This window comes from Anomaloglossus baeobatrachus, chromosome 6 (assembly GCF_048569485.1).
Source record: "Anomaloglossus baeobatrachus isolate aAnoBae1 chromosome 6, aAnoBae1.hap1, whole genome shotgun sequence".
Taxonomy (NCBI): domain Eukaryota; kingdom Metazoa; phylum Chordata; class Amphibia; order Anura; family Aromobatidae; genus Anomaloglossus; species Anomaloglossus baeobatrachus.
Window position 1 is genome coordinate 69,218,078 of NC_134358.1, and position 27,796 is coordinate 69,245,873.

At 43.3% G+C, this 27,796-nt stretch overlaps 1 protein-coding gene across 50 annotated transcripts in view; it reads right to left on the reverse strand.

The window, feature by feature from the left end:
• Positions 1-27,796, reverse strand: part of RIMS2 (regulating synaptic membrane exocytosis 2) — a 990,720-nt gene that overhangs the window by 21,228 nt on the left and 941,696 nt on the right. For all 50 annotated transcript variants that reach the window (XM_075353016.1, XM_075352970.1, XM_075352974.1 and 47 more), the window contains one exon: positions 4,649-4,790. In XM_075353016.1, coding sequence (XP_075209131.1) covers positions 4,649-4,790 — 142 coding nt within the window. The remainder of the gene's footprint in view (positions 1-4,648; positions 4,791-27,796) is intronic.

A 27,796-nucleotide genomic window follows, 5' to 3' on the forward strand; every position in this document is an offset into this window, starting at 1 on the left:
GATAAATCTTTTTCCCGGTTCCCTCCGGTCCCCCGGTGTCCCCAAAGTGCCCCCCCCGACCCCCAACCCCCTCCCGAAAATCCAAGATGGCCGCGCGCACCGGCGAGCACAGCAGCGCGCCGGCCGCATTTACAGTGTTCCTATGGTTTCTGTCGTATGTGCCATAACACATACGACAGAAACCTGCTCCCTAGGCCCTGCCGGGTCCCCCCCTACCCCCCCCTGGTGTTCCCCGGTGTCCCCCGGTGTCATACATACCTGTCGCAGCTCTGATCCCCCGCGGCCCCCTCCTCCGGCTCCTTCTCAGCAGACTCCGGTCACATGAGCAGAGCGCAGCTGTCAGCTTCCTGTGTTCAGGACGCTGGCTGCTCGCACTCTGCAGCTGTGACCCGGGGAGAGTGGGTGCAGATTCTTTGCACCCACTCTCCTCAAATGGAGGGTCTGCCCTCCTAGAAAATGGGGGATACGTTCCCTGAACGTGCCCCCCATATTCTAGAAGGTCCAGAGGCGACGTGGGACATCCAAATGGATTATTGTGGATTTTTTTTTTTCTTTTCAATAAATTGGTCAATCAGGGAATGTTTGGGGGAGTGTTTTTTCAAATAAATTTTTTTTTGTTGTCAATTTTTTTTTATTACTGTCAATTAGTTATGTCGGGTATCTGATAGACGCCGTGACATAACTAATTGCTGGGCTTGATGCCAGGTGACATTACACACCTGGTATCAACCCCATTCATTACCCCGTTAGCCAACGCACCAGGGCGCGGGATGAGCTGGGGCGAAGCGCCAGAATTGGCGCATCTAATGGATGCGCCACTTCTGGGGCGGCTGCGGCCTGCTATTTTTAGGCTGGGAAGAGTCCAATAACCGTGGCTCTTCCCATCCTGAAAATACCAGACCCCAGCTGTCAGCTTCACCTTGGCTGGTGATCTAATTTGGGGGGACCCCACGTTTGTTTGTTTTTTTTTTAATTATTTATTTATAAATAATTAAAAAAAAAAAAAAACAGCTTGGGGAGCCCTCCAAATTGATCACCAGACAAGATGAAGCTGTCAGCTGTGGTTTGCAGGCTACAGCTGTCTGCTTTACCCTAGCTGGCTATCAAAAATAGGGGGGACCCCACGTCATTTATTTTAATTCTTTTTTTTTTTTTTGGGCTAAATACAAGGCTAGGCATCCTTTAGTGTAACATGAAAGGCACTAAAGGGCGCCAGCTTAGAATATGCAGGGGGGTGGGACGTTATATATGTTTGACATCTATCCATTCATCCATTGTAGCATTTTACGCTGTGTGCCCACAATCAGGGTTTGCAACGTTTTGGACGCAGAGTGTTTTCCCTGCGTCCATAACGCTGCGTTGTGCAGTAGAAGCACAGTGGCAGGATTTTTAGAAATCCCGTGCCCACTGTGTTTCTTTTCTCCGCAGCATAAATCGACCTGTGGCGCAGCTTCCCGAGCCTCAGCATGTCAATTTATGCTGCGGAGATGAGTGTTCTCTGCAGGTAGAATAGAACTAAAGTCCATAGCAGCCTGAACCCAAATCGTGGGCATGGGCAGCTGCGTTCTCCCGTGGACAACACTCACATTTCTGCAGGAGGCTGACACTGTGTACTAGACGCCGTGTCGCTGGATCATGGCCACATAGCCTAAAGGCCGCTTTACACACTGCGATATCGGTCCCGATATCGCTAGCGTGGGTACCCGCCCCCATCTGTTGTGCGACATGGGCAAATCGCTGCCCGTGCCGCACAACATCGCGCAGATGCGTCACACATACTTACCTGCCCGGCGACATCGCTGTGACCGGCGAACCGCCTCCTTGCTAAGGGGGCGGTCCGTGTGGCGTCACAGTGACGTCACTGAGCGGCCGCCCAATAGAAGCGGAGGGGCGGAGATGAGTGGCCGGAACATCCCGCCCACCTCCTTCCTTCCTCATAGCGGCCGGGAGGCAGGTAAGGAGAGGTTCCTCGTTCCTGCGGCGTCACACATAGCGATGTGTGCTGCCGCAGGAGCGACGAACTACATCGTTACTGCTGCTGTAACGATAATCGAGAATGGACCCCCATGTCACCGATGAGCGATTTTGCACGTTTTTGCAACGATGCAAAATCGCTCATCGGTGTCACACGCAGCAACATCGCTAATGCGGCCGGATGTGCGTCACCAATTCCGTGACCCTAACGACTCCGCATTAGCGATGTCGCAGCGTGTAAAGCCCCCTTAACAGTGAGAAATTTGTTGCTACAGCAACAGTTTTGTGATGTACCTGTGGATTCAAAATGTTTACTATACTCCTGAATAAAATCCTTGAGGGGTCCAGTTTCCAAAATGAGGTCACTTGTGGGGGGTTTCTGATGTATAGGTGCCCAAGGGGCCCTGCTAATGTGACATGCTGCGCGCAATTTACTTCAACTTTTCCAAAATTCAAATGGTGCTCCTTCCATTCCAAGCCCTCCCATTTATCCAAACAAAGGTTTTTGGCCACATGTGGGGTATCCCTGCGCTCACAAGAAATTAGATAACAACCTGTGGGGTACACGTTTTGTTGTTGCCTCTTGAAAAAGTGAAAAATGTGTCGCTAAATCAACATTTTTGTGAAAAAAATGAAAATTTCAATATGGCAACCTAAGCTTATCAAATTCTGTGAAGTATTCGTGGATTCAAAATGCTCAATATACACCTAGATTAAAGCCTTGAGGGGTCTTATTTCCAGAATGGGGTCACTTGTGGGGGACCTCCACTGCTTAGGCACCTCAGGGGTTCTCCTAATGCAACATGGCGTCCGCTATTGATTCCAGCCAATTTTGCAGTCAAATTACACTCCTTCTCTTCTGAGCCCTGTAGTGTGCCCAAACAGTTGATTTCCACCACATACAAGATATCAACAAACTCAGGAGAAATTGCGCAATAAATTTCATGGTGATTTTTTTCCTGTTACCCTTGTGAAAAAAAAAGCTACCTGGTTGAAGTAACAATTTTGTGGTAAAATTTTATTTTTTTATTTTCATGGCTCAACGTTATAAACTTCTGTAAAGCACCTGGGGGTTCAGGGTACTCACCAAACATCAAGATAAATTCCTTGAGCGGCCTAGTTTCCAATATGGGGTCACTTGTGGTGTTTTTTTGCTGTTTACGTACCTTAGGGGTCCTCCAAATGCGACATGGTGCCCGCAATCTTTTTCAGCCAAATTTCCTTTCCAAAATTCAAATATTGCTCCTTCCGTTCCAAGCCCTCCCATTTCTCCAAACAAAGGTTTCAGACCACAAGTGAGGTATCACCGCGCTCATAAAAAAGTGGGTAACAAACATTGGGGTCAAATTTTTGGAATTACCTCTTGAAAAAGTGAAAAAATTGATGCTAAAGCAACATTTTTGAGAAAAAAATGAAAATTTTCAATGTGACAACGTAACGTTATCAAAATCTGTGAAGTACCTGTGGATCCAAAATGCTCACTATACCCCTAGATAGAAGCCTTAAGGGGTCTAGTTTCCAAAATGGTGTCACTTGTAAGGGGTTTCTGCTGTTTAGGTACCTTAGCGGACATGTAATTGCAACATGGTGCCCGCAATCTATTTAAGCCAAATTTGCTTTCCAAAATTCAAATATTGCTCCTTCTGTTCCGAGCCCTCCCATTTGTCCAAACAGAGGTTTCTGACCACATGTGGGGTATCGGCGCGCTCATAAGAAAGTGGGGAACAAGTTTTGGGGTTCATTTTGTTGTGTTATTTCTTCTAAAAGTGAATAAATTTGGGGTAGAGCAACATTTTAGGTAAAATTTTATTTTTTGCTTTTTTTCATTCCACTTTGCTTTAGTTCCTGTGAAGCACCTGAAGGGTTAATAAACTTCTTGGATGTGGTTTTGAGTACTTTGAGGGGTGCTGTTTTGAGAATGGTGTCACTTTTAGGTATTTTCTGTCACTTAGGCCTCTCAAAGTCACTTCAAATGTGATGTGGTCCCTAAAAAAATGGTTTTGTGAATTTTGTTGAAAAAATGGGAAATTGCAGATGAACTTTGACCCCTTCTAACTTCCTAACCCCAAAACATTTTGTTTCAGAAATTGTGCTAATGTAAAGTAGACATGTGGGAAATGTTATTTATTAACTGTTTTGTGTGACATAACTCTCTGGGTTAAGGGCATAAAAATTAAAAGTTTGAAAATTGCAAAATTTTCAAAATTTTCATCAAATTTCCGATTTTTTCACAAATAAAAGCAAAAAATATCGTTCTAAATTTATAACTATCATGAAGTACAATATGTCACGAAAAAACAATGTCAGAATCATTGGGATCCGTTGAAGCGTTCCAGAGTTATGACCTCATAAAGTGACACTGGTCAGAATTGCAAAAAATGGCCTGGGCATTAAGTACAAAACTGGCTTCGTCCTAAAGGGGTTAAATGGAAGAGACCAGGTGTGGATGGTAATCAGCAACCTGGCTCTCAGAAGAGTTGCCACTACTCCAAAAAGGATTAACTCCTGCACAGCTGGGAGCAGTGAAACAACTCAGCCGATGCCCAGCAGAGCTGAGCACTTAAGAGAGACCAGATTGCCTGGTCTGCAATCTGAACAGAGTCCGACGCCGTAGTAGTAATCCGCGTGTGCGGATCTGAACAGCGCATGACACAAACTTCTTTATGATACTTACTTCCCCTCGGAGCTGTAACTGTTCATGCTGCCATCATTAGACTCCCGACTCGCTTGTCTGGTCATCCAGTTCCTCATCTCCACTGCCAGACCCGTTTCCGTACTTCTCTGGATCGTACTTTTTAACTTTTTCCCTCCAACTTCTGTCAATAAAAGCAAAAACAAAAAAAACAAAAAAAAAAGATTACAGCCTTCATCATAGATGCGCATTACCTCATCCATAAAAAGCTCTAAAAAAGTGAATACTCTATTGTAATTGTAAAACAAGGTTCGTCTCTATAGATTTTCTCCACTTTGGCAAAACCCCAATGGTTAGAAGTGTCTCTTTTTGGCATCCTCAGCAATCAGCGGTAATTAGAGGGAAAATCTGACTGTAAGAGTTCAATTTCCCTGCAGCGCCACCACAGGTAAAATCAAGCATTACACATGACACATTTATATCTACAGATTGTTCTCCAGAAAGAGATGCTCTCTTTTTGGGAATGCATTTTTATTATGTCATGTAACTTTATTGTTTTTTTTAAGAAAAGATGGGTCAATAGTAGCACTATCATTACAGACAGATGTACAATGAAAAATAATACCTATGCGTACAGTTGATGACACTCTATGCATCATTCACAGTAGTTGATGTTACAGATCACCTTCTCCCCCTCCCTTCACTGTGACATTTGGTCAGATTAGAGCATGCCCAGTTTACGCTTCTATTCAAACAAATAGTATGTGAGCTGATCCATTGCTGCTAAGGGTTATATGAGAAGAATAGGAAGTAGAAGTCTAATATTAGGCCTAGTGGCCGGTGTGAAATTTTTATATATATATATATATATATATATATATATATATATATATATATATATATATATTATATATATATATATACACATATACACACATATATATACACACACGCTGCGCACGCTGGAGAGCAACACACAATTTCCTAAATCTTAAAGGTCATTGTGTCATCCTATGTGATTATATTCTAACATGAGGAAACTCGCAGGATTTTAAGTTTATTTCAGAAACTAAATTTATTCCTAAACTCATAATAAAAAAGTAAATGAGATAAATGAAAAAGAACACTGATCAAAATCAGAGAACACTTCAAAGACCTGCAAGTTATTGGTGTTAATCTGGCACCTGGTGCTAATTTCCTTAATTATCTGACAAACTCTATGTAACTGGCAGCCTAACTTTCCAGTTTGCACTGACTTTACAAAAATGGTGTGCTGTTCCAAAGTGACTGAAACCCTCCAGCAGCAGGTTGACTCTATCAGCCATAGCAAGAGAAGTTGGTCTTTCCAAGTCTGTGATTTTGAGAATATTTCATCTTTACAAGTTCACAAACTCTTTCAAGTCCCTCAAGAAGGCTGGTTACCCTCGAAAGATAAATGTAAGAGAGGACAGGATAATGTGGAGAATCTCCATGAGTAATCGTTTCAATACTGCAGCCGGAATTGCTCGCCAGTTCAGCACTAAACAAGGTAAGGGTATGTGCGCACGTTGCTTTTTACCTGCTTTTTACCTGCTTTTTTGCTGCTTTTTCTTCTGCGCTGTTTAATGCCAAAATGGATGTGTTCTTCTATTCAAGCAAAGTCTATGGGAATTTGGGTTTCTTGTTCACACTATGTTGTTCAAAATGCTGCCTTTTTGTGGCAGAACTTTGGTCAAAAACTCAGCTTTTCAAAGAAGCAACATGTCAATTGTTTTTGCCATTTGGGTTTTGCACTGCAAAGCTGAGTTTTTGACCAAAGTTCTGCCACAAAAAGGCAGCATTTTGAACAACATAGTGTGAACAAGAAACCCAAATTCCCATAGACTTTGCTTGAATAGAAGAACACATCCATTTTGGCATTAAACAGCGCAGAAGAAAAAGCAGCAAAAAAGCAGGTAAAAAGCAGGTAAAAAGCAACGTGCGCACATACCCTAAGGATCTGTCTTGTCATACAGTGTCACGACATTTAAGAGCATTTGGACTGAAAGTCCACTCTGCAGTGACCATACCTCTGATTAGCAGAAAGAATCAAAGGATAGACTCCTTTGGTGAGGAGCATTTTGTGTGGACAGAGGAGTAGTGGTCCACAGTTAATTTTAGTGATGAAAGCAAGTTTAATTTATTTGGGTGTTAAGGGAAACATTATGTTTGTCGACAAACTGGGGAACGAATGTGTTAAGAAGTCAGTGAAAGGTGGTGGAGAGTGTCATGTTTGGGGAATGTTTTCTACAGCAGGAGTTGGACCTCTCATATAGCTACATGGCAGAGTGAATGCAAGTGTGTATCAGAACCTTCTTCACAACACGTGGTTCCTTACTTGTATTCATCACTAAATCAGCAGCAATTTTCATGCAGGACAATGCCCCCTGTCACACACCAAATGGGTAAAGCAGTTCCTTGAAACAGAAAACATTGAAATGGCCACAGCCCAGAGTCCTGAACTAAACCCAATAGAAAACCTCTGTAAAATCCTTGGTGACAAAGTTATGGCCAAGAAACCCACAACAGTCAAAGAACTGTGGAAGAGACTGGAAGAAGAGTGGACCAAAATCACACTAAAGCAGTGTGAGAGACTAGTGATGTCCTGAAGTATATATTATATATATAAGTAAATACAAAAATAAATAAAGATAAAGTCCTGATTTCAACAATAGATATTTTATGATTACACATTCCCTATAAGAAGTCACCAAACTTTCCTAGTCTTCTAAACATCTGAGGAAAATTTAACTTGTGCCCATATTTTACCAATGAAAAAGATAACAAAAAATACTGAATTAATGATTATATGACACAAGTTAAATATAATAATATATCTAAGCTATAATCACTGAAAGCCTGGGTTATTTTTACGATTGAGGATTCTATTATACTGGACTGAGGAGTTGAAGCGACGGGGAAACCATAAGTGAGAAATAGGGCACGTGGCACAGGAGACACTCGTGTTATGATATCTGCCAGGACAGCTCATGGTTTGATGGATTCCGGTTCTTTCATTAAAATTGTAATAGGCGTAATTGAATATTTCCCCATTTAGAAGTACTGGAGATGTCTGACAGCTGTACGCCGGCTCCTACGAGGATATGATTAAATTCACTTTTAATCTTCCTACATTTCCATCCTGACGGAAGACATTAGTGTCGTATGCTGGAACCATCAGATGAATAAAAAGGAGCAAGAGTGCTATATACTGTATACATGGCACGCTGGTTTATGAAGCCAGATTAAAAATGCCATAAAATTAAACAAAAATGTACAACCCGACACTGTGTACAGCAGAGAGATTTTCTGGTTTGTTTATATCACAAAAAAAAAGGAGGTACCGAATATCGCCAATGTATACCTCTGATGGATTCCTCACAAGATCTGATTGCCGTGTGTGAATATTAAAGACCCAAATACTGAAAACCTGTATGGACTCCAGACTTCTGCAATGTAGGTAGACTGATAAGTATCAATCTATACCAGGACTGGAAAGTGATTTACGCCTTTCCATTTAGCTCAAAGAGGATTAGATTGGATGCACTACAGCAAATCTACACTCTATAGGAGCCAAACTACGGTAGGTGACTTTCCATTCACTGATGGCAAGCAGAGATCTTCAAAGTGGTGAGAAATTGATATAGTGTAGTAGAAAGTAATAAAAGAAGGATTATAGTGTCATAGTGACATGCCGGTAGTTTTGAACAATGATCTGTGATGGTTGAGGTGCTGAGATGAGGAGGTCTCAGCTGGAACATTGGTGCAGACGTTATCAAGTGCCTCTGTGGCTGCCATTGGCCATGCAAGAGTCCGGGTTAGCAATGTATGGACTCTCCGGTGTGCAGACTCTCCGGTGTGCAGACTCTCCGGTGTGCAGACTCTCCAATGTGCAGACTCTCCAGTGTGCGTACTCCTTGGTGTATGGACTCTTCAGTGTGCGGACTCTCTGGTGTGCGGACTCCTTGGTGTATGGACTCTTCGGTGTGCGGACTCTCTGGTGTGCGGACTCTCCGGTGTGCGGACTCTCCGGTGTATTGACAGTCTGGTGCACGGACTCTGGTGTAAGGACTCTCTAAATATGGAGTCTCTGGTGTGCGGACTCTCTGGTGGGCGGACTCTCCGCTTTACGGACTTTCTGAATATGGACACTCTAGTGTACGGACTCTGGGGTACTGACTCTCTGGTGTTTGGACTCTCTGAATATGGACCCTCTGGTGTGTGGACTCTCAGATCACCATTACACAGTGGAGTTACTTCAAGTGGCCAAGGAAATACAAAGCAGAACCTAGAGGATACATATAGACAGCATGCGGAACACGTAACATCCTCTAAATCTCTCGTAAAACCCTATAAAAGATAATCACTGAACAACAAGAACATATAAGATCCTCCCTCCCCCCGATGTGTGATTCAGAAAATGCTACAATTTATTTCAATGATGTTAATGGCTCGAAAGTCACAATGGGGGATGGGCTCAAGAACAGAATATGGAACATCGCATTATTCTCAGTACTAAAAATGTGGCTCCATGACCTTCATGACTTTAAGACTAAAATCTCTGCAATTACTTTTACCCCTTTATATCAAGTGCCCACAAAGCAATGCAAGAGAGTAAAAAACAGAACAAATTAAAAAAAAATCCTTCCTTAACAAATGCAAGTCCCCAGATTGTCCTCTGCTATGACGCTAGCAATGAGGATGTTTGATGATATCCACCAGAATTTAGACCTTTCCATGACCCCCTCTGTCTTCTGTCTGATCATCGACGGCTCTGCTAGAGTCGGGATGTTCTTAGTATTGCGGCATCGCTCTGCCGCGACGGCTCTGCTAGAGCCGGGATGTTCTTAGTATTGCGGCATCGCTCTGCCGCGACAGCTCTGCTAGAGTCGGGATGTTCTTAGTATTGCGGCATCGCTCTGCCGCGACAACTCTGCTAGAGTCGGGATGTTCTTAGTATTGCGGCATCGCTCTGCCGCGACGGCTCTGCTGGAGTCGGGATGTTCTTAGTATTGCGGCATCGCTCTGCCGCGACGGCTCTGCTAGAGTTGGGATGTTCTTAGTATTGCGGCATCGCTCTGCCGCGACGGCTCTGCTAGAGTTGGGATGTTCTTAGTATTGCGGCATCGCTCTGCCGCGACGGCTCTGCTAGAGTCGGGATGTTCTTAGTATTGCGGCATCGCTCTGCCGCGACGGCTCTGCTAGAGTCGGGATGTTCTTAGTATTGCGGCATCGCTCTGCCGCGACGGCTCTGCTAGAGTCGGGATGTTCTTAGTATTGCGGCATCGCTCTGCCGCGACGGCTCTGCTAGAGTCGGGATGTTCTTAGTATTGCGGCATCGCTCTGCCGCGACGGCTCTGCTAGAGTCGGGATGTTCTTAGTATTGCGGCATCGCTCTGCCGCGACGGCTCTGCTAGAGTCGGGATGTTCTTAGTATTGCGGCATCGCTCTGCCGCGACGGCTCTGCTAGAGTCGGGATGTTCTTAGTATTGCGGCATCGCTCTGCCGCGACGGCTCTGCTAGAGTCGGGATGTTCTTAGTATTGCGGCATCGCTCTGCCGCGACGGCTCTGCTAGAGTCGGGATGTTCTTAGTATTGCGGCATCGCTCTGCCGTGACGGCTCTGCTAGAGTCGGGATGTTCTTAGTATTGCGGCATCGCTCTGCCGTGACGGCTCTGCTAGAGTCGGGATGTTCTTAGTATTGCGGCATCGCTCTGCCGTGACGGCTCTGCTAGAGTCGGGATGTTCTTAGGATGCAGCATTGCTCTGCCGTGACGGCTCTGCTAGAGTCGGGATGTTCTTAGGATGCAGCATTGCTCTGCCGTGACGGCTCTGCTAGAGTCGGGATGTTCTTAGGATGCAGCATTGCTCTGCCGTGACGGCTCTGCTAGAGTCGGGATGTTCTTAGGATGCAGCATTGCTCTGCCGTGACGGCTCTGCTAGAGTCGGGATGTTCTTAGTATTGCGGCATCGCTGTGCCGCGACGGCTCTGCTAGAGTCGGGATGTTCTTAGGATGTGGCATTGCTCTGCCGTGACGGCTCTGCTAGAGTCGGGATGTTCTTAGGATGCAGCATTGCTCTGCCGCGACGGCTCTGCTAGAGTCGGGATGTTCTTAGTATTGCGGCATCGCTGTGCCGCGACGGCTCTGCTAGAGTCGGGATGTTCTTAGGATGTGGCATTGCTCTGCCGTGACGGCTCTGCTAGAGTCGGGATGTTCTTAGGATGCAGCATTGCTCTGCCGCGACGGCTCTAGGCTTGACTGGACAGAACTGCAGCCAAAATCTGATTTTGTCGGGATGCTGAGTGCATTTTCTCTAATGACAAAATCCCTTTAAATATTATATTTATGAAAGCTAGACGTATCCAAAGGTGGACCACACAAAAACATAGGTGGCTTTAAAAAAATCCGCAAATGATTTTTCAGGTTCTAGATTTATGCATATGGCTCATAAGAGGCTCATAAGGGTATCATGACTTATAAGAGTCAAAAAGGAAAATTTAAGGGGATGTGCAGCCTGCATGGTAGAAAATGTATTACTATGTTTGGCTTTTACATAATGACTATAAAAGCCAAATATAGTCACATTTTTAATCTGATGATAAAAGTTACAATTTACTTTGAATATTTTTCATAGGTCATCATTTTACATTAAGGCTGTGTGCACACAGGGCATTTTTTGATGCATTTTATGTTATGTTATGTGGTTGTCACAAAACTGCATGCAAATCCTTATGTCAGTAAAGTCAGTGAGGATCCTGAAGTTTTGGGCACATGTTGAGGTTTTTTTTCCTTGCAGATTTGATGCAGAAAATAATTTGCAGCATGTCAGTTCTTTCTGTGTTTTTCAATGCATTGAAAGCAATAAAAAAGCATGCAAAAATGCATCAAAAACACATAATAGCTGTGTTTTTCCTGCCAAAAAAATGCAGAAATGGTACAGAAATTTCTGCTACCAAATACTCAAGGTGTGCATAGCCATATTTTGGAAAATCTCCTATGAACTGGTATGTATCTACCATAGAGTATTTATACCCCTGAGTATACACCTGAGGATACACTGTTAATCTCTGTGATTATAGACATCAGTGATCTTCAGGGGTGTAACTATTTTGGGTCAAGGGATGTAGTCACATCTTGTCCCCAGGGATAGGGGGTCTTTTTTGCCCATATCAGAACACCAATACTATTAAAGACCTGTGATAGTCGGGTGCCCTGTTGGAAATTTGGCATTGGGGCCCACGGGCTTCAATTATGCCACTGGTGATATGCAACCTGTAGATCTCCAGCTTTTGAGAAATAAAAGGTCTTGGGCTGATGCTGGCAGTTGAAGTTTCCCTACAGCCACAGGTTACAGACGAAAGAAACAATGGTGATCAGTCTGTCTCAGGGTATGTTAGGAAGAAAGAGGAGGGAGAAAATCCAGCATCCACGGAGAGTCTCGCTGTATATTATTGATTTTTGTCCTGAAGAAGGAGCAAGACTACAAAACACATAGAACAATAAAAGCACAATATTGATCGTTGCTGAATCCTTCTTTACTATACATGGCAACGCGGATTTAACCCCTTCTTTTTCTTCTTGAGCCATTTTAAATTGAAAAATATAAAATTAAAAAAAATATATATTTATTGAAACGTCTTTAAAATCCAAGTAATATAAAAACTGTTTGAAAAGGAGCAAGAGTGCGAAACGCGTTGAATAATAAAATCACAATATTGATTGTTCCTAAATCCTTTACAATATATGGCAACGTGGATTTAACCCCTTCTTCGGCTTTATCCATTTTTAATTGAAAAATATCAAATAAAAAAATTATATATTTATTGAAACATCTTTAAAATCCAAGTAATATAAAAACTGTTGGAAAAGTAGCAAGAGTGCGAAACGCGTAGAACAGTAAAATCACAATACTGATCGTTCCTGGATCTTATACATGGCAGCACAGATTTAACCTTTCATTCTCCTGTTTTATCCATTTATCCAATTAAAAAATATAAAATAAAAAAAAAAACATATTGAAACATCTTTAAATTCCAAGTAATATAAAAACTGTTTGAAAAGGAGCAAGAGTGCGAAACGCGTGGAATAATAAAAATCACAATATTGATTATTCCTAAATCCTTTACAATATATGGCAACGTGGATTTAACCCCTTCTTCGGCTTTATCCATTTTTAATTGAAAAATAGGAGATAAAAAAAAAATATATTTATTGAAACATCTTTAAAATCCAAGTAATATAAAAACTGTTGGAAAAGTAGCAAGAGTGCGAAACGCGTAGAACAGTAAAATCACAATACTGATTGTTCCTGGATCTTATACATGGCAGCACAGATTTAACCTTTTATTCTCCTGTTTTATCCAATTAAAAAATATAAAATAAAAAAAAAAACCATATTGAAACATCTTTAAATTCCAAGTAATATAAAAAACTGTAGGGAAATTATGCAACCTTACGCGTTTTGGATCTGACAAATATGATCCTTATTCATAGGTGTATGTTAGGAGTTGCAGTTTCTCATCCACAAGTTTCTGAATATCGATAAATAGATTAATGAAGATTATTAAGGGGCAACACCCCCCCCCCCCCCACAAAAGGGTAGTGTGAGACTAAAAATTCAGGACCTTCTCCTGGCAAGAAATGAAAAGGCTTGACTCCTAAGAGGCGCACTATGCTGGACTATACTTCTTTTATGCTAACTAGTGTAAGAAACCTTGTAAAATTGACTGGCGGAGGCCGATCATGTCCTGAGGACCATCCTTTGATCATTCTGTGCCGAGTGATAAAAAGCCTGGATTGTTTTCTATGGTCACCGCACTGCAGCAGAAGAAGCCGAACATTAACCCCATTATTAGGGGGTGCTGAATAATGACCACAAAATGAACAGAAACATGCGTCACAATGGAAACATGCGGTACATATCCATCCGATACGGCACATACTAGATATCACCTCCCTATGGGAAATACAACCATGGAAAAGGATGTGACAACGCCCATGGACAGCAGCTTGTCATTCATCCAAATGACATTATCCAGAGCAATCATGGCAGGGGGCGAATGTGTGACTTGTACATTGTATCACAACCTACACCACTTTTTGTATTGGGTACCCAGTATGTTATTAGTATTAGATGAATGTTTACATAAAAATGTTATTAGGAAAATAATATAATATTTAATAGTAATTACAAATAATAAATATTACAAATAATAGTATAAAACACTTTTGGGATAACTGATGGGCTGTGTGTAAATAGTACAGAATGCTGAAGATTGCAGACATGGTCTGTGTAGGAGCCATGGCCCAGGAGGGTTGGCAGATGTAGGGGGCTTGTTATACAAAGATATAGCCAAAAAGCTGCTCTCAGGACTGAGCACAAGGAAACAGTTGGGGTAAACGCCATGGTGCACCTTTCCTTGAAATAATATGCAGTCTAAGAAATGGCATTTAAAGAAAAACAAACAAAAAAAAACAAAACTTTTTTTTTGGGGGGGAGGAGGGTATATAATGATCGCTCTGTGTATGAAGCTGATTTCACCCAGAAACAAGAAATAACTAATAATCTTCAAATATTATGAATATACAGCAGAGTTCTGAATGTAATTATCAGCCCCTGAGTGTCTGTAATGATATTCAGGCCATTCTGTCACAAGAGAGATCCACAAGTCACTCAGGAGAGCGCACATCCAGGTAACTCACAGTCATTTCCCTCCACAATAGCAGGTACCAGAGACTGTAGGGAGAGGACGATCTGCGAATCCCAAATAGTGATACATTCAAAATTCTCACATTCATGATAAACAAATGTCCGGAGGCAGCGCAATATCTGTAATGTAATGCGGTAAGAAGAGGAAGAAGAAGAGGAAACAGAAGAAGAAGATGAAGAAGAAGATGAAGAAGAAGACGACGGCCGGCAGCCACTGCCTTCAAGAGCTCCAATAATATGACCAACACCAACAAGTATTTCAGGTGTCGTGTGTATATAGTATGGTGGGTTAGGTGAATATGGTCTAACAAGGGGGAAAACTAAAGAGGAAATTCTGCAGTCATGATGTTTTCTCAGTGCTAATATTAACGTCCATCATGATAGATAGATAGATAGATAGAGGGATAGATAGAGGGATAGATAGATAGATAGATAGATAGATAGATAGAGGGATAGATAGATAGAGGGATAGATAGATAGAGGGATAGATAGATAGAGGGATAGATAGATAGAGGGATAGATAGATAGAGGGATAGATAGATAGAGGGATAGATAGATAGAGGGATAGATAGAGGGATAGATAGAGGCATAAATAGATAGATAGAGGGATAGATAGATAGAGGGATAGATAGATAGATAGATAGAGGGATAGATAGATAGATAGATAGAGGGATAGATAGATAGATAGATAGATAGATAGAGGGATAGATAGATAGAGGGATAGATAGATAGAGGGATAGATAGATAGAGGGATAGATAGATAGAGGGATAGATAGATAGAGGGATAGATAGATAGAGGGATAGATAGAGGGATAGATAGAGGCATAAATAGATAGATAGAGGGATAGATAGATAGAGGGATAGATAGATAGATAGATAGATAGAGGGATAGATAGATAGATAGAGGGATAGATAGATAGATAGAGGGATAGATAGATAGATAGAGGGATAGATAGATAGATAGAGGGATAGATAGAGGGATAGATAGAGGGATAGATAGAGGGATAGATAGAGGGATAGATAGAGGGATAGATAGAGGGATAGATAGATAGATAGATAGATAGATAGATAGATAGATAGAGGGATAGATAGAGGGATAGATAGATAGAGGGATAGATAGATAGAGGGATAGAGGGATAGATAGATAGAGGGATAGATAGATAGAGGGATAGATAGATAGAGGGATAGATAGATAGAGGGATAGATAGATAGAGGGATAGATAGAGGGATAGATAGATAGAGGGATAGATAGATAGAGGGATAGATAGATAGATAGAGGGATAGATAGATAGATACACACATTGCTAAACCCCCTAAAATGAATGATCACCACTTAATCCTGGTGTCACATCTCTTAGCTATTCACATATACACATAAGTTGTAACAATCACGGCATTAACCCCTCACACAGGTTTTGCTCACCTCTGTGCAGAATAATAGATTAGCTATCTGAAACCATAATTTTACTGAAAAAAAATGACACCATAAGGTGCTGTGTGTAATAAATATATATATATATATATATATATATATATATATATATATATATATATATAGTTTTTTTTCTCCCTAGCTTGTTCCCCAGCTTTTCTGAGCTCCTGCAGGGCAGATCTCTGCCTGTAGTGAGGTGAGGGCAGAGATTTCCTTTGACTGCTCCTTAATTTATATCTGAGCCATTTGTGACTTGTGCTACTTTGTGATTCAACAAGTTTAGACACAAGCTGGGACTTGTTACATTGGAAGAGGTACAGTGCAGCCCCGCAGCGGCCACAAGTGTCTCGGAGCCCTCCCTCCCTCAGTGCTTTCTGCCGGCACAGTCTTGGAGCCCTCCCTCCCTCAGTGCTTTCTGCCGGCACAGTCTTGGAGCCCTCCCTCAGTGCTTTCTGCCGGCACAGTCTTGGAGCCCTCCCTCAGTGCTTTCTGCCGGCACAGTCTTGGAGCCCTCCCTCCCTCAGTGCTTTCTGCCGGCACAGTCTTGGAGCCCTCCCTCCCTCAGTGCTTTCTGCCGGCACAGTCTTGGAGTCATCCCTCCCTCAGTGCTTTCTGCCGGCACAGTCTTGGAGCCCTCCCTCCCTCAGTGCTTGCTGCCGGCACAGTCTCGGCTGCCCCTGCCCCTATGGCTATGGGAAGTGCTCGGTAGCTATGGTGGTGCATGCATCTGCCCAGCCCCGGGATCTGCTCACCCTCGTCCTCCTCCAGAGAGTTCATGCAGGGGAAGTATCCGGCCAGAGCCTCGAAGGAGGCGGACAGGCTGGAGCGGCTGTGTGCGCGCTGGATGCGCGCCCCCGCCGCCCGCTGCTCTCTGCCCATCTTGGACGGTCCTCGGTACAATATCCGCGGCGTCTTGGCAGATGAACGAGCCGCGCGTCCAGTGAGAAGCGAATCCCTCCTGTGCTGGGAGCAGCCGCAAATCCAGCATCCGCTGCGTCCGGTGCGTCCACGATCGTACAGATCCAAGCGCAGCGATGTGCTGGCCGGATGCGATCCTGCAGCCTCAGCAGCACTGTAGAGATCGCTGCAGCCGGTGCTTCCTCGCTGCGATGCACGTGTATCTGAGCTGCAGGCAGGCTCTGCGCTGCTCTCCCCTCCTCCTGGCACTGAGGCACAGCCTGCCCGCACTCACCCCCTCTGCGCTAATTGACTTCCTGTTGGTCTCATGTCTGATGTCTCCTTCTGCCTGAAAAAAAGAGGTTGACTCTTTTCCAGTTACCAGGAACCTGCAGAGGCAGGGACGGTGCACTGTGTGATGATGATGATGATGATGATGATGGGGCAGCACTCAGCTAATGTGTGCTCCATCCGCTCCACAGGCTGACACCAGGTATGCTCCACTGGGTTTACAGGCTATGGCTGCCACCTGTCAGCATATTTATGAGCATCCTGACAGCGCAACATGTTCTGCAGCAAATATTGATCATACACAAAGTATAGAGGCTCACATAGATAAGCATAAAGAGCAATTCCTTAAAGGGATTGCCCACTTTATCTAACAGATGTGATTTTGCACATTATTTCTAGGCACTTGCTAATTATTATTACAGGTTCTTCTCGTACAATGAATATTATTTATTTTACTGACTTATATAGCGCTTTACAGATGTGATCATCACTGTCCCCATTGGGCATCACAGTCTACATTCCCTATCAGTATGGCTGTGGAGTGTGCAAGGAGACTGGAGAACCCACAAACATAACTAAAAACATATAAACTTCTTACAGATGATGTCCTTGGTGGCATTTGAACCCAGGACCCCAACGCTGCAAAGCAACAGTGCTAACCACTGAGCACTCATGCTGTCCTATACTCTCTCACAGTCTGCACAGCTCTCCTACCCCATAATGACAATTGAATAAACATACGACCGGACCTGTCCATCAGCCTCCTCCAATTCAACAGCCCTGCCCACAACAAATCTGAGCCAGGTGATTGGCTGCCGCAGTCATGTGTTGTAGTCATGTAAATAAAACCAGCGGGAAGCAGCGGACAGCCCCTTTAACAACCAAATGCCATGGCCTGGGGTACATTCAGATCAGCAGGGAAATCTGTATTTAGACATCCCTTTCCCTGATGTATGAGGAAAGGAAGGACAGACTTTTAGCCTACATTTGATGAATACACTGCATACAGTGGGGAAAATAAGTATTTGATACACTGATGATTTTGCAAGTTTTCCCGCCTACAAAGAATGGAGAGGTCTTAAATTGTTATCCTAGGTACACTTCAACTGTGACAGACAGAATAAGAAAAATAAAAAAAAAAATCACATTATATGATTTGTAAATAATTAATTTGAATGACATAAGTATTTGATCACCAACCAATCAGCAAGAATTATGGCTCTCGGAAACCTGTTACCTGTATAAAAGACACCTGTCCACACACTCAAACAATCACACTCCAACCTCTCCACCATGGTCAAGACCAAAGAGCTGTCTAAGGACACCAGGGACAAAATTGTAGCCCTGCACAAGGCTGAGATAGGCTACAGGACAATAGGCAAGCAGCTGGGTGAGAAGGCAACAACTGTTGGCACAATTATTAGAAAATGGAAGAAACACAAGATCACTTTAAAGGGGGTGTTATACACAGCGATATCGCTGGTGAAAGCACCCGCCGCCGTCGTTTGTCAGGGGCAAATCGCTGCCCGTGGCGCACAAAATCGTTAGGAGCCGTCACACGGACTTACCTGCCTAGCGACGTCGCTGTGTTCGGCGAACCGCCTCCTTTCAAAGGGGGCAGTTCTTTCGGCGTCACATCAGCGTCACTAAGCGGCCGCCCAATAGAAGTGGAGGGGCGGAGATGAGCGGCCGTAACATCCCGCCCACCTGCTTCCTTACTCATTGCTGGCGGCCGCAGGTAAGCTGTAGTTCGTCGTTCCCAAGGTGTCACACAGCGATATGTGCTGCCTCGGGAACGACGAACAACCTGCAAGATCAACAATCAACGATTTTTTGAAAAGGAACGACGTATCAATGATGGACGATAAGGTGAGTATTTTCCATCGTTAACGCTCGTTCCTTGCTGTCACACGCAACAACGTCGCTAATGATGGCAGCTGTGCATCACAGAATCCGTGACCCCAGCGATATATCTTAAGATACGTCGTTGAGTGTAACGGGGCCTTTAATCTTACTAGGTCTGGGGCTTCATGCAAGATCTCGCGTTGTGGGGTAAGGATGATTCTGAGAAAGGTCAGGAATCAGCCCAGAACTACACATGAGGACCTGGTTAATGACCTTAAGTGAGCTGGGACCACAGTCTGAAAGATTACCATTAGTAACACACTACACTATCATGGCTTAAACTCCAGCAGGGTATGCAAGGTCCCCCTACTTATGCCAGCACATGTCCAGGCCCGTTTGAAGTTCACCAATGACCATCTGGATGTTCCATAGGAGGCATGGGAGAAGGTCATGTGGTCAGAGGAGACCAAAATAGAACTTTTTGGTATCAACTCCACTCGCCGTGTTTGGAAGAAGAAGGAGAATGAGTACAACCCCAAGAACACAGTCCAACCGAGAAGCATAGGGGAGGAAACATCATACTTTGGGGTTGATATTCTACAAAAGGGAAAGGACGAATGCACCGTATTGGAGGGAGGATGGATGGGGCCATGTATCGCGAGATTTTGGCCAACAACCTCCTTCCCTCAGTAAGAGCATTGAAGATGGGTCGTGGCTGGGTATTCCAGCATGACAATGACCCAAAACAAATGATTCCAAAAAAATGTTTTTTTTAAATATTTATAGTGTGTCTGTTTTTGACTGAGCACTACGCCTTATAAACTAGGCTGTGTTCATAACCTTTATAGTGGAAGGCCTTGCTGCCCAAACATGGAGGTAAGGCTAGGTTCACATTTCCGTCAATTTGTATCAGTCACAATCCGCGTTTGGCGGATTCCGTTGTTCCCATATACTTGTATGAGCGGCGGATTGTGACTGATGACGCTGCGTTGCATCCTCCGCCCGACTGATAAGTCGTGGAACAACTGACCGTCGGGTGGCAGGAACGCAGCATGTAGCGTTTTTCGAGTAGCGGAATCCTTTTGATTCCGCTGCGCATGCTCTCGCTCGGCGGCCGAACGATTAGCTGTTCACCCGGCAGCCGCCTTCTGTGAGGAATCAGCTGATCGCTCTCATTAGCCGACCGCCGGGAGATCATCTGATCACTCTCAAAAGCCGGCGGCCGGCTATTGTGAACGATCAGCTGATCGCTCTCTATCTCTCTCACGTTTTAAAACGGAATCCGACAATGAATTCTATTCTTGTCATCTGTTGTACAACGCATCAGTCACAAGCGTCAAGCAACGCATGTGACTGATGCATAACAACGGAAATGTGAACCTAGCCTTAGTCCAAATAATGGCATTTCAAGTTAGATTTTTTAGTCTAGTTGCCCAGACACGGATGTTTTTAACCTAGATAGTGGCATTTATGTTAGGTACCCGGATTATTGAGCTTACCTTGCCGTTGGTTCCCGGGCTTACATACATTGGCCAATTCATAAACTAAAAATCGAATTTTTTCATATAGCAGTAATGCAGTACCAGAGTTCCCTTATACATTGGTGGCTTTTTAGTGTGCAGCTGTATGCTTCTTATAATGACCAGAAACACCCAGCCAGGGCAACTAAGTAGAGGCTCTGTAAGAAGCATTTCAAGGTCCTGGAGTGGGCTAGTCAGTCTCCAGACCTGAACCCAATGGAAAATCTTTGGAGGGAGCTGAAACTCAATGTTGCCCAGCGACAGCTCTGAAACCTGAAAGATCTGGAGATCTTTATGGAGGACTGGGCCAAAATCCATGCTGCAGTGTGTGCAAACCTGGTCAAGAACTACAGGAAACATCTGACATCTGTAATTGCAAACAAAGGTTTCTGTACCAAATATTAAGTTCTGTTTTTCTATTGTATCAAATACTTATTTTATGTAATAAAATGGAAATTAATTATTTAAAAACCATACAATGTGATTTTCTCGATTTTTTTTTTTTCATTATTCTGTCACAGTTGAAGTTACCTACGATAAAAATTACAGACCTCTCCATTCTTTGTAGGTGGGAAAACGTGCAAAATCGGCCGTGTATCAAATACTTATTTTCCCCACTGTACTTTTAACGGAAGGCTATGACATATAGTGGTTAACATTGCCCATTGTAAAACTATCGTATACAGGAAGGAATACTTAGTGTATACTTCTCTATGGAGTAGCATAATCTTATATACTATCCCATACTAACCCTAGACAAATTTCATCGTGGTACATAAAAGGAGCGCTGTTATTTTACGCCCACACACAGTAATGCACATATATGAGGGGCTGCTGATAAGTCTTTGGCTTTACCCAGAAAGAAACGAGATAGGATGATGAAACTTTACATTTATTCCACATACTCTCCACTGATGTCAACACACTTCTTACATCGGTATTCCAAGTTCTGTAAGCCTAGCAAAAAGAAGGATTTCAGTTGTGCCTCAAGCCAGGCATCTGTAGCAGCAATTGCATCAGAAATCGTGTGAAATTTGGTACCTTTGAGGTGTTTCTTCAGGTTTGGAAACAGATGATAGTCGGAGGGAGTTAGATCTGATGAATAAAATGGGTTGTCAACCAGCTGGAAGCCCAGCTCTGCCAGTTTTGCCGTGATCACTTGTGCAGTGTGAGCGGAGGCATTGCCTTGCAGGAACAAGATTCCTATGGACAGCTTGCCACGCCTTTTGGCTTTCACAATTGCCTTCAATTGGTCCAAAAGTTCAATGTAATACCTTGCATTGATGGTGGAACCCTTTTGAAGGTAGTCCACTAGCAGCACACCCTCCTTATCCCAGAACACAGACGCCATCACCTTAGTGGCTGATTTTTGCACCCTGAACTTCTTTGGACGAGGAGAACCACTGTGCCTCCACTCTTTTGACTGCTCCCTGTTTTCTATCCATCAGACCAGACCGCCCCCTAGGCGAGTATTATAGAAGTATTTGTACGTTATACAGAGCGGCCTAGGCTCTTATATACAGTATTCTAGAATGCTTTATATAAGGGCTCACTGGTGGTGGCCGCAGCTTATAGGCCCCAAATCTGGTGACAGGTTCCCCTTAATTAGGGCCAGATTCTATCAGCCTATATGTTTGTAAACTATTAATCCAGGAGAGGCCTGACACTAATATAGGATCCCATGAAAGGAAGGTCACCTTGCCCATTTTAATGGGCTCACTTGAATTTTTGCCAAGTATATTCCATATAGCATTAATGCAGTTTAAATTTCATATATATATATATATATATATATATATATATATATAAAATGGGTGAAATAAATACACCCATTCTAAGGCATCATCTGTAGGGGGGAGAAGTCTTTTTTTTCTTTTCTTTTTGTGCTGACAAACTTTCATGTTTCATACATTTAGCGGAAATGCCAAAATGTTGTTTTGTTTTTTTTAAATCTTATCTTTTCATTTTGACTTTTTTCGAGTAAAATGTCGCAGGACCTTTGAGTAAGCTTTATAATGTCGCATGTTGGTCTTCAATTGAACAAAAAGAAAAAAATAGACAGACTTTGTGCCCAAAAGTTTGCAACATTTCGAAAAGACTCAAATGATGAATTAGCTGAAAAAAAATCGGGATAATGAAAAAAACGACCTCACATAGTTAAACAAGCTTTAAAAATGAGAAGTTAAAAGGCTGGAGTAAAATGAATTTTGGCGTAAACATAAAAAATGACTAAAACACAAACTTTTACTCTAAAAAGAAATAATAAATTGAGCTAAAGACTTTCTGTACAAGTTCCCATCTGCGTGGATGAGCGTCCCGAATCTTCAGATGAAGACTACTTTGTTTATTACAGAACCCCTTTATGGGGCATTTTTTGGGAGGACTGGAAATGCACCTTTTTTTCTGTCCACCGATCTTTTTTAGTCAAACCGTGAAGCGCTATGTAGATAATTAGATGTAATGTGTTCCTAGAATACGAGAACAGTGACACTGGGAAGAAAATGAGTTTGTTCTTATGACTTCCTTCAGGGAGAGGAGAACGTGTCGGAGCCGCACACAAAGCATCTGTTAATGGGCAGCAATGAGCTGACGCCAACCAGGGTGAAGGATGCTTCTGCATTGTGTTCACACATCATCCATCCCACCCCATTAGGTCTTATTCATTTTTACAGACTTTCTTGAAGGCGCTATTATCTGATATAGCAACCCTTTTAAAAAAAAAAATATATATATAGCGAATTCGGAGTTACTAGAAGCCCAATCTATTAGCCAAAATCTCCATGTGTATGGGCGAGTAGGGACCTGCTACTAGAGAATAAAATCACCTGTGGCTAATGGGGGAGGGGTGTACAGTCTGAAGGCATGACCCCATAATGTAGACAAAAAGACTGACGGCACTCCCAAAGGCCGGTTTCAGATGTCTGTGTTTCTGGTACGTGTGACATCCGTTTTTAACACTGATGCCACACGTACCCATGTTATTCTATGGTGTTCCTCACACAAGCGTGTTTTCACAAGGACAGTGTGGTCCCGCATTTCCCCACACGCACACACGCAGACATGTCTGTTTTTTCTCCGGCAACACGGGTGTCACACGTACCACATACTGATATGATCCGTGTGACACGTATCGGTGAAAACACGTGTCTCTGAAATAAAATGATTTTCTATACTCGCTTGTCTCCAGCGCTGCTGTCACTTGCTTTCGACCCCCGCTCATTATACTCATTGAATATGCACTGCACCAAGGACCTGGAAGCAGGAACAGTGCCAGAGACATCAGTGCTAGGGACAGCATCGCCGGGGACAGGTGAGTATCCAGCAGTGTGTGTGTGCAGTGAGGCCAGGAGGTCATCGAAGTATCCAAGGAACTCAGATGACATCCTGATGACACCCCCGTGACACCCACAGTACCGTGGTGTAGCGACAGTGACTTCACAGATTCATCAGAGTACATTTCGAACTCTGATGAACCTGTTACGTTACTGCCGCGACACCCGCAGTAGCACAGATGTCTCGTCGTCAGGATGTCATCTGAGTTCATTGTGAACTCCGATTAACCCGTGATATCACGGCACGGCCGCGCCTGCACACATACTGCTGAGGGCTCCCCTACGATGACCTTGGCTCACCTTTATGAGGTCCAGGGCACTGCAGGGAAGCATACACAGCAGTGTGTGTGCGCCTGTCTGCAGGGGCTGCTCTCACAATCAATTGGGAACGTTCAGTTATCCATTGAATGTGACAGCAGTATGCACAGTATGCTGGCACAGTATGCTGGAGCTGGCATCAACCCCACAATTACCCCATTTGCCACCGCACCAGGGCAACGGGAAGAGCCGGGTCCAGCACCAGAATTGGCGCATCTAATGGATGCGCCATTTCCGGGGTGGCTGTGGGCTGCTATTGTTAGACTAGAAAGGACCAAATAACGATGGACCTTCCCACCCTAATAATATCAGCCTCCAGGTGCCTGCTGTACCATGCCTGGTTTTTAGTAAAATGGAGGAGACCCCACGTCATTTATTTATCTAAAAATTTAAAAACTAAGCGTGGGATCCCCCCTATTTTTCACAACCAGCCAAGGTACGGCAGAGAGCTGAGGCTTGCAGCCTGCAGCTGCTGCTGTTCCTGTGCTGGAAATGAAAATTGGGGGGACCCTACATCTTTATTTATTTATTTTTTTAAATAAAAAAATAAAAATGCTATAAAACAGCTGGCCAAGCTATCTCTATATCGTTATTCTATCTGTTCTATCAATTTTATCTGTTCTATCAATCTGTCTATTTTATATGTTCTATCTTTTTATCTTTCTATATCTTCAATTTTTCAGGCTTTGACCATCTTTTACACATTAAAAAAACCATTAATTTCAGTTTTCATGCATTTTTTTAACTGAACATGGCATACAATGACAGAAAAAGACAGTTGCACTTTGTAATGCTAAAGCATGAAAACTATGAATGTAAGAATATAGACATGCATTAGCGCTAAAGTAAATTTAAGAAAAAACTATTTAGCATACAAAATGGCCATTTCTATATCTGCCCAGTAGCCACGTCAAGGCAATGTCATGTTCAGTTATGCACCTGTTCACACTGCATTTTAGTGAGTGCCTCCAGTCTTTATGGGGTCATGCTTTATGATTGTGCGCCCCTTCCTCATTAGCCACAGGTGATTTTATTCTCTATAACAGGTTCCTACTTGCCCATACACAAGAGGTTTTTAACCCAGACAGGGGCTTCAGTTCAGTGTAGGTTTCCAGTATTATGCGGTTGCCTTGACATGGCAGTGGGCAGGTATAGAAATGACCATTTTTGTTAGCTAAAATCTCAATTCTTTTCTTAGTTTTCATCTATTAGCCAAAGTTGGACATCGGTCCAGCATGTTCATACATCAAACTGGCGTCTAATTCATTTCATTATACTTTCATTATTGATTATACCACTAGGGCCTGTGCACACGGTGCGTTTTTTGAGAAATCTACAACAAAATCTATATACCTATCCTGAAGCCAGCAAAGTCTATGAGATTTCTGAAGTGCTGTGCGCACATTGCTTTTTTTTTTCCTTGCAGATTTGGTGCAGAAAAAAATCTGCAGCATGTCAATTGTTGGGGCGTTTTTCCTGCGTTTTTTAGACCTTCCAGCCATTGACTTCACTAAAAAACGGACCATAATTGCATGTGTTTTTTGGGGCATTTTTTTGCCAGAAGGTGCAGATTTCATGCAAAAAAATTCTGCACCAAATCCGCAACGTGTGCATAACACAGAAAAATAAGTGCCAGGTCCCCCTACCAAACTATAGAGCTTCAAAATCAGATCCCAGACCCCCAACATAAATTTGGATATCAAATCCCAAAATTAGTTCCCACCTCAGAACAAAACAAATTAATTTAGCAGACACCCAAGTCTGACCTCAAATCAAAGCTTAAGGGGTACTTTGCACGTTTCGACATCGCTACTGCGATCTCGTCGGGGTCAAATCGAAAGTGACGCACATCCGGCGCCGGTAATGACGTCGCAACGTGTAAAGCCTAGAAGCACAGATAAACGATTGTAAAAGCGTCGAAAAATCGGTGATCTGTGTAGTGTCGGTCATTTCCATAATTTCGTTGTAGCGACAGGAACGATGTTGTTCCTCGTTCCTGCGGCAGCACACATTGCTGTGTATGAGGCCGCAGGAGCGAGGAACATCTCCTACCTGCGTCCCGCCTGCAATGAGGAAGAAAGGAGTTGGGCAGGATGTTTATGTCCCGCTCATCTCCGCCCCTCCGCTTCTATTGGCCGCCAGCCGTGTGACGTCGCTGTGACGCCGCACGACCCGCCCCCTTAGGAAGGAGGCGGGTCGCTGGCCAGAGCGACGTCGCAGGGCAGGTAAGTGCATGTGAAGCTGCCGTAGTGATAATGTTCGCTACGGCAGCAATCACAAGAGATCGCATCTGCGACGGGGCGGGGACTATCGCGCTCGGCATCGCTACAATCGGCTAGCGATGTCGCAGCGTGCAAAGTACCCCTAAGTCAGACTTTACCCCGAAATTGATTCAGACTGAATTATGCTGGCAACTGCTCCTTTCAAAAAAAGCTATATTAGGAAAATATATGTTTTATTATTTACAGCTAATATAATAAAATCGAGTTTTAACAGTCCCCAAAATTATTTTAGATCAGATTCTAAGTGAAATTTAACCTTTTCATGTAATTTTTCAGGTGCTTTGTACATGGCTGTCCGTACACCTGTAATTGCTACTGTCAGCGATGTCTTAGGGTAAACGCCTTGCACAGATCCTGAGAGTCATCCGGAGACATCACCTATATCCAGTACGGAGCAGTGTTTTCCCATCCTGGCTAATGATTGACTACATTTGGCGCTGGCGATGGTCAGTGCCCTTTGGTCTCAGCAACATAAAGAAGCAGACAGCAAAGGGTTCACATTTACACAGCGCACCCCCTGGATATATATGCTTGAATAGCAAAAAAAACTGTATTAAGACGTATACTACATGCTATCCCATAGACTATTGATTGCTCTCAGTAATCAATAATTTTTCAACTGGCTAACACAGTACCAAAACCTTTTTCTTTTAACATCCCATAAAATGGGCATGTAGTAAAAAAAAAAAGTTTTTTGAACTTTTAAGTTTACGTCATATTGTTTTTTTTTTGTAATCTGGCCATACTGGCCATAAAAAACGTAGTTGAACATATTTATTTGTTTGCAAAAAAAAAAAAGACATATACATTTTTTTTCGCCATAATCATCATTGGGAGACGGATTGAACCACTAAAAGCTTGTTTGAGAAAATAATTTAAAAATAGGATACTTTAGAAAAAGTATAAAGTATATTGATGTAGATGGAAGTATTTTCCAAATTCAGACAAATGTGGGTCGACTTATGCCATAACGCTTGCATACGTTTTTGACATATACGTCCGATGCACAAGTCTTCATGTACAGATGTGAATCTGGGGCATTCTGTATAGACATTGGTGGCATATCTCCAAGATATCTGAACAGTGACGTGCAAATGATGGGACCCCACAGTCCTAAAAACCCCAGGATGATGGCTTTCTGCTTTTCTTCTATGCAGCATATTGCTATACAGTTGCTTTTAACAAGAAATATTACCAAAAAGGGACTGTAACAATCTCCTTTCTTATACAGTTGGTTCTCAACAATACTGCCCCCCCCATTAAAACATAGTATATTTACAGAATACACCTGTAATAAACCTGTAAAATGAAAACTCAGCAGGTCAGGCAGGGTTATTCTGCGAGGCCTTAAAGGGGTATTCTAAAGTTGTCTCCTGAGCAGCTCAGAGCTTTGCAGTCTCCTTACTTCTTGGTTTCTGGCAGGGCGGGCTCTCCTCCTTGGTTGAGGGTCCTGGTGAGTAGTAGTACTGTAGTACTAGTAGAACTATAAAGCACAGCACAACTTCGGCTGTATGACATTTTATCAGTGGTTTGTTCTGAGCCTA